The 7,596-nt window shown below is 26.1% G+C and overlaps 1 protein-coding gene across 1 annotated transcript; it reads left to right on the top strand.

The window, feature by feature from the left end:
- Window positions 1-5,098: 5,098 nt before the first annotated feature.
- On the top strand, window positions 5,099-6,408 carry LOC126898494 (uncharacterized). Its single transcript, XM_050672562.1, has 2 exons — window positions 5,099-6,064; window positions 6,134-6,408. The coding sequence occupies exons 1-2, from the start codon at window positions 5,176-5,178 to the stop codon at window positions 6,193-6,195; spliced, it is 951 nt and encodes a 316-aa protein (XP_050528519.1). The 5' UTR covers window positions 5,099-5,175; the 3' UTR covers window positions 6,196-6,408.
- The last annotated feature ends 1,188 nt before the right edge of the window (window positions 6,409-7,596 follow it).

The raw sequence follows: 7,596 nt of genomic DNA, 5'->3' as shown, positions 1-7,596 counted from the left end.
ACGCTTTTATCACAATAATACTAGTATTTTTTGTTCATAATTATTTTAAACTTATTTTAAAAATTATTTTTAACTTTTTAGTTCGACGTGCTTTAAAAGCGTGTTTTTTTAGTTTTTTAAACTATATTTATTTATTATTATAAGAAACTCCAGTTTTACAGCAAATTTTTTGTGTCATACATAAAAAATCTATGTGGAAATAATTCTATTTAAAGGAAATTTTTATAATACTACATATGTTGTATCAACACTGTTTGTTTTATTATTTTAAACACAAAATGCAATAAATACGTGTTATTTCACACTAAGTGAATTGTATTTTGTTCAAAAAATTTCAATCATAATAATAATTAATTATCTTCCATATGTTTTCATTAAAACTTTTCAAGTATAGTGTTTTATTATTTTATGTGATTTTATATACAAAATCAGACACAGCTTCAAAAAAAAAAAACAGACCAGTTAGATATGTTATTAGTGTATTCGGGATGGAAAAAATTAAATGTTGTTAACTACGTAACATATAATATTAATACATATTATCCTAAAAATTTAATTGAAACACCTACACAGAGATCTTTATGTATGATAAAGGTACGTACTTTGACTATATATCTTGGATGCACTTATGCAAAAGTTATAAATAATCTTTTTTCAATTATAATTAACTGCCTAAAAATTTGTACGGAAAATAAAGAAAGAATTTACATTTGTACCGAAGGATTGATAAAAATAATAACTACATTAATTGTTCCAATAGCAACATTGATGAAAGGTGCCATGGACGCTTTAGATTCAATACATAATTTACCATGGGCTGACTTTAAAGAAAACTTTTACAATCACTATATAATGAGTCCTTTGTTGGGGAGAATAGGAGATATTCTTGACAAATTAAACGAACGAACTCTATCACGTGATCAAATATTTACATACATTTAGGCATTTAAAACTATACATTCATTTTCTAATAAAATAATAGAAGATATAAAATATGAAACTGAGTCATATTGTGATTTTGTACCTTATGATAGGAATTATTTATGGTATGAATGGATTCAAGAATATAATACCATTAGTATACACTACGAAATATTAGATTTTTTTAAGTTTTTAACCAAAAACCTTAAAGATTATATCAAGTCAGTTATTATAGAAAATTATTTTCAACTAGGATTTAAATTTGATCCAATTACTGAAGAAATATTTTTACCAAAACATAGAGGGCTAATTATACAAGGTATTTAAAATAATAACAATTTTAATTGAAATATCATTTCATAATTTCATAATTTTTTTTAAAAATCTAGAATTGGAATTTAAATCAATAGATGAAGAACCTCCAACGCTATTAGAAATAGAAACTCATTAAATGTTGTAATAAAATCACTTTTTTTTTATATTATTGTTATATAATTTATCACAGTTTACTTAATTACTTAGTAAATCTATAAATAATTATACAAATATCAATTTTGTATCATACAATTATATATTGGTTGTATTCACAGAAGAGTAAAATATAATATTTATCTTACAAATTATAAAAATTAAAATAATATAAGTAAGATGCAGTTGTTTTTATTGCTAAAAATTTTACTTATGTATGATAATATTATTAAATTCTGATATATTGATCCAAAAATTTGATGATTTTCGGGGTTAAAAAGTATTATAAAAAAGCAGAGCAACCCTTATTCTCGCCTGTTAATTTCGTTATCTCTAACTCTCTATTTAACACTATCAATCTAACTTTTTATTTTTTTTATTTTATTAACTTTTGAGTTAAGATCATTAAAACGTTCTCAGTTACACTCCCCCTTCAATTATGTATAATTATATTATTAACTTCCGATATATTGATAAAAAAAGTTATTATTGACAAGTAATTTTCATAATTAAAGCATTATTTATAAATAACCGAGTTAACAATATATGCTGCCATTTGAAAAAATAAAATGGACAATATATTAAAGCCTTACAGATCAACATAAAAAAAGTTTTTGATAAGAAAAATATGATGAATATAATAGAATGTTTTAATAATTTGATTAAAATATGCTAATTAAAAATTTCTGAAAAATAGGTTTTAATACATTTTTTTTTTTATTTAAAATTTGTAACTTAACACAAAATTAAAAAAAAAACCAAGTACAGGGGGGTCGTGGCATAGTTGGAACAAGTACAGATGATATCTGGCAGTGATTAAAATCACTATCATTAGAAACGCTTCAATGCAAATCTGTAGATAATGCTTAATTTTAAGATATTACTGGACTATTTCAAAAGATATATGTAGTCCTATTTCTTCATTATGCCTATTTATATGAATAAATATTTAATAAATTTATTAAACTTCGACTGTCATTTGCAGAAAAAAAATAGGCCGTTGGGGCAATATTTTTCTATATATATGTTATACAATTAATCATAAATTACTATATTACTGAGTAATATATTATTTTTACGATACTACTGACAAACTTTTTTTTAATAGTTTTAAGTGATAGAACGAAATTCACAACACCATAATTTCAAAAGTAAATGTATTATCGTTAAAGTCTTACACATTATGTATAGGTTAATGGTCAGGAGCTAATTATATAAGGTACGTGAACGCAACTATTTATTAGTAGATACAAGATATTTTAAGTTAAAACAAATATAGTTTAAAAAAACTAAAAAAACACGCTTTTAAAGCACATCGAACTAAAAAGTTAAAAATAATTTTTAAAATAATTATGAATAAAAAATACTAGTATTATTGTGGTAAAAGCGTCGGGCGCTCAATATACGAAAAATATGGCACAAAGCACCCACGCTTTTTTTCACAATAATACTAGTATTTTTCGTTCGTTATTGTTTTAAGCTTATTATAAAAATTATTTTTAACTTTTTAGTTCGACGTGCTTTAAAAGCGTGTTTTTTTAGTTTTTTAAACTATATTTATTTTTTTCTTTTTAGTTTCATGTTATGATAGTAGTTACTATCAATATCATGGTTGTAACGGGTAACGGGAAATCAGGGTACGATTCCGGGGAGGGAGTCTGAGAAACGGCTACCACATCCAAAGAAAGCAGCAAGTACGCAACGTGGAGGTAGTGACGAAAAATGACAATACGGCAATCATTCCCCGTAATCGGAATAAATACACTATATATCTCTTAATGAGAATAAAGCGTATTAATATATAAGTTTTAATAGTAATTAAAATNTTATAATTTATTAATACGACAATTAAACAAAACAACATTCTTTAAACAGACAAAAATGACCGATCACTCAACGCTCCGGCCCAGCACGGCGGAGGGTAAGCACACACTGACTTTATCTAGCGATGGGCCTTATCGCCTTTATGCAAATTTACAGAATACTACAATATATATATTAATATTAGCGGCGATGGTAAGAATATATAATCTTCGCATAATATCTCGGCACTTTCACTGGCGTCGACAACGCGATGTCCTGCGTGATCCTTGGGCGTCAAAAGATTAGCAGCGTAGATGACGACGGTGCGCCAGTGTGGATCAGTTTGTTGACTTTGTCACTTTGACAATGGGAAGAAGACTACGGTATCATTAGCGGCGGTACGTGGTCGGCCGTGCCGCACTTGCTGGACTTTGCACCGCGGCGTATAACGCACGGTGTTGGTCAGTCAAATACTCATAAAATAGGGCGACGGCTGATAAAGGTGGCACGAGTCGTGGGGTATCGTGTATAACGAAACGACGCGGGGCCGTGTCAATCACAAAAAAATTTGTTATATATATATTGTTACAAACAATGAGAACAATAGAAACCCGTTTCCTGACTTACTGAACACCCTGTATATACAATATGTATAATTGATGACACGCACGCGTATACGGGTACGAAAAGCAAAAATAAAAATATACAGGAAAATATTGTTGGTGTCGATTGGTAAGCGGGGTGGGGTGAATGCGTTACGACAGTCTAGTCTCAAGGTCATACACGACGGGATACGCGACGTAATAACACGTGACGCGTGGAGTTACAAACAACAAACAAACAAACATACATGTGAAACTAATATAAGCGTGTTAAGGCACGGTACGGGATTAGAACCCGCGACTCAAGGCGTCGTATAGACAAACCTTACCACTAGGCCACCGTGCACTTATGATTCAGATCCCGATACACTTTCATTTAGGTTGATAACGTGATGTGCGGCTGAGGGAAACACGGTACCGTGTCAAAGTATTTATGTTTTAATTATTTTGTATTGGAGTTTTCTAAGAATTCTGTTAAACATATTACCCTATCGAAACGAATTTGTTATTTTAATGTACAACATCGATTATGGTATTTTTTTTATTTTATACGAGTTCATTATTAATATGAAAAGTATTAAATGCTCGGCAACATCAAAGTAAAATATAATATTTCTTATAATTGTAATTGGTGTTTAATTAAGTAACTCATTTTTCACTTTTTAAATAATAAGTTCTATCAACCTTTTATTATTAAACCAACGAATTTCAATAAGATAAATATAATAATTTTATTTACATTTAAAATGTCTATAACAATAATCAAGGAAATTACGGGGATATAATTATTATATCCTAATCCGATATAATATTCATCGTAATAATAATTTTTGTTAAACTTCCATGGTCATTTATTTATATGAGGTAAGGTGCCAGGAAATAATTATTTTTTTTTTAATTTAGATTATGTAACACGATTTAGTTTAACATATATCTGAAACTCAATCTATTTCCGAAACATTTCAAAACTAATAACAATAAGAAATATTATTATTATTTATTTAGTCCTTAATGGATGTTATTAAAATAAATTAAAACTTAATATAAATCCAACTAATCAAGCTTTTTTATTATAATAAGAAACATATTATACACTCTAAATAACAAGCCTTTACACTTATCATAATAAGAACATCAAGTTCTCACTTTTCATTTATTTAATTAAGCTTTACGCCAATATTTTTGCGTCGCTTATAAAAATTTTATATGGAAAAAATTCTATTTAAAGGAAATTATTATAATACCACATATGTTTTATTATAATAGTTAGTCTTATTATTTTTAAATGCAACGCACAATAAATACGTGTCATTTCATACTTAGTTGAATTGTGTTTCGTTCAAAAAAGTTTTAATTATAATAATAATTAATTATCTTCCATATGTTTTTATTAAAACTTGTTAAGATTAGTGTTTTGTTATTTTACGTGATTTTATACACGAAATCAGAACATGCCAAAAAACATCATATAGAACAGTTAGATAAGTTATTAATGTATTCGGGATGGAAAAATTTAAATGCTGTGAACTTCGTAAAATATAAAAATAAAACATATTTTCTTGAAAAGTTAATTATAACACCTACATATCGATCTTATTGTATGGCTAAAATACGAGCTTTGACTGTACATCTTGGATGCACCTATGCTAAAGTTATACATAATCTTTTTTCAATTATTATCAACTACCTACAAATTTGTATAAATGATAAAGAAAGAAAAATCTTAAAAAACAATGTTTACATTCATACCAAGATATTAATATACATAACTAAATTTATTGTTCCAACAGCAAAATTGATGAAAGGTGCCATAGATGCTTTTGATTCAATACATTCTTTACCATGGGCTAATTTTAACGAAAATAGCTACTGTCCATTCATAATGAGTCCTTTGTTGGGGAGAATAGAAGATATTTTTGACAAATTAAACGAACGAACACTATCACATGATCAAATATCTACATACTTATCGGCATTTAAAACTATACATAAATACTCAGAAATCATATTAAATGATTTAAAAAGCGAAACTAATTCATATTGTGATTTTGTACCTTATGATAGGAATTATTTATGGTATGAATGGATTCAAGAATATAATACCATTAGTATACACTACGAAATATTAGATTTTTTTAAGTTTTTAACCAAAAAACTTAAAGATTATATCAAGTCAGTTATTATAGAAAATTATTTTCAACTAGGATTTAAATTTGATCCAATTACTAATGAAACATTTTTACCATCATCAAAGGAGCTCATTATACAAGGTACTTAAAATAAAAAATATATTAATTAAAATATCATTTCATATCTAATAATGTGTTTTAAAAATATAGAATTGGAACTTAAAGCAACAGATGAAGAACCTCCAACGCTATTAGAAATAGAAAATCATTAAATGTTGTAATAAAATTAATTTTTTTCTGTATTATTGTTATATAATTAATCAAAATTTACTTTATAACTTAGTAAATCTATGAAGTATTATTAAAATATTAACATGAGAACCATACAATTATATTTTGATTGTACACGCTGAATAGTTAAATATAATAGTAATATTAACAATTATAAAAATTTGAAAATTATGTATCAGAATTAAAGTGTAAGTGTTTTTAATGCAAAATATTTTGTTGCTATACTTCCTTCTTCACTTATGTAGAGTATTATTTACTTCTAAAATATTTCCAATAGAAAAAATGAATTCCTATTTCTTTATTTATATCCTGATTATTAGTTTTATGATATATAAGTGTAATATATGAATAAATATACAATACATTTAAATTAATTTCTTAAAAATTTGTTCAACTTTGAAGGTCATTGGCAGAAAGAAGATAGATCGTCGGTGAACATTTTTATATATTTATATTATATAATTAATCACAATTTATTATATTACTCAGTGATATAGTATTTTCACGATACCTCTAAATTAAAATGATTTAAAAAATAAAACGAAATTCACATNCGATTTAAAAAATAAAATGATTAGGGATTTAAAATAGCAACTTTTTTACAAAAATTAACTTTATCAACTTAATTTTTGAAAATGTTCCGGAAATACTGCGTCCTTTAAACATATATCAAATTAAAGCTAATTTTATGTACTACAAAATGAAAAAAAAAAATTTGTCCCGACACTTTTTCTTCTACATTTAAACGGCTGCCGTAGTTAAAGAAACACTATTTTTGTGTTAAAATTTTCGATTTTCGATTTTAAATTTTCAACTTAAAAATGCTATAACTTTTTGAAAAATGTATATATCAGCACAAATTTTTTTTTTATAAATACATTATAAGTACATCTTTCATTTGACATACTTTTTATTAAAATTGGACAATTTCCCCTTATATAGGGGGCGTTCAAAACTTGAAATATTGTAAAAAACATAGATCTTTTTCAACTGAACTTTTGAAAATGTTCCGGAAATACTGCGTCCTTTAAACATATATCAAATCAAAGGTTATGTTATATACAATCAAATGAAAAAAAAAAATTGTCCCGACATCTTATCTTCTATGAGCAAATGGGTGCCGAAAATTTAAAAAAAAATGTAATGTTTGCGATAAAAATTACCTTTTATCGGGATGTTTTTTGTACTTAAAACTGCCATAACTCCCATTCCATTAGATTAGTTTACGTTGGGTTTCATCGTTCTCCCCCACCATTCCATTAGGTTAGTTTACATTAGATTTAGAAAATATTGTTTTCAAATTAAAAAAGTAATTACAGCATAAATTTTGTAACATTTTAAAATTATTCTTTACATAAACATTTCTTACATTTTAATGTTTT

This window comes from Daktulosphaira vitifoliae, unplaced genomic scaffold (assembly GCF_025091365.1).
Source record: "Daktulosphaira vitifoliae isolate Bord-2020 unplaced genomic scaffold, ASM2509136v1 Scaffold_2, whole genome shotgun sequence".
Taxonomy (NCBI): domain Eukaryota; kingdom Metazoa; phylum Arthropoda; class Insecta; order Hemiptera; family Phylloxeridae; genus Daktulosphaira; species Daktulosphaira vitifoliae.
The sequence above is the reverse complement of the archived record's forward strand: the minus strand, read 5'-3'. Positions and strand labels throughout refer to the sequence as shown.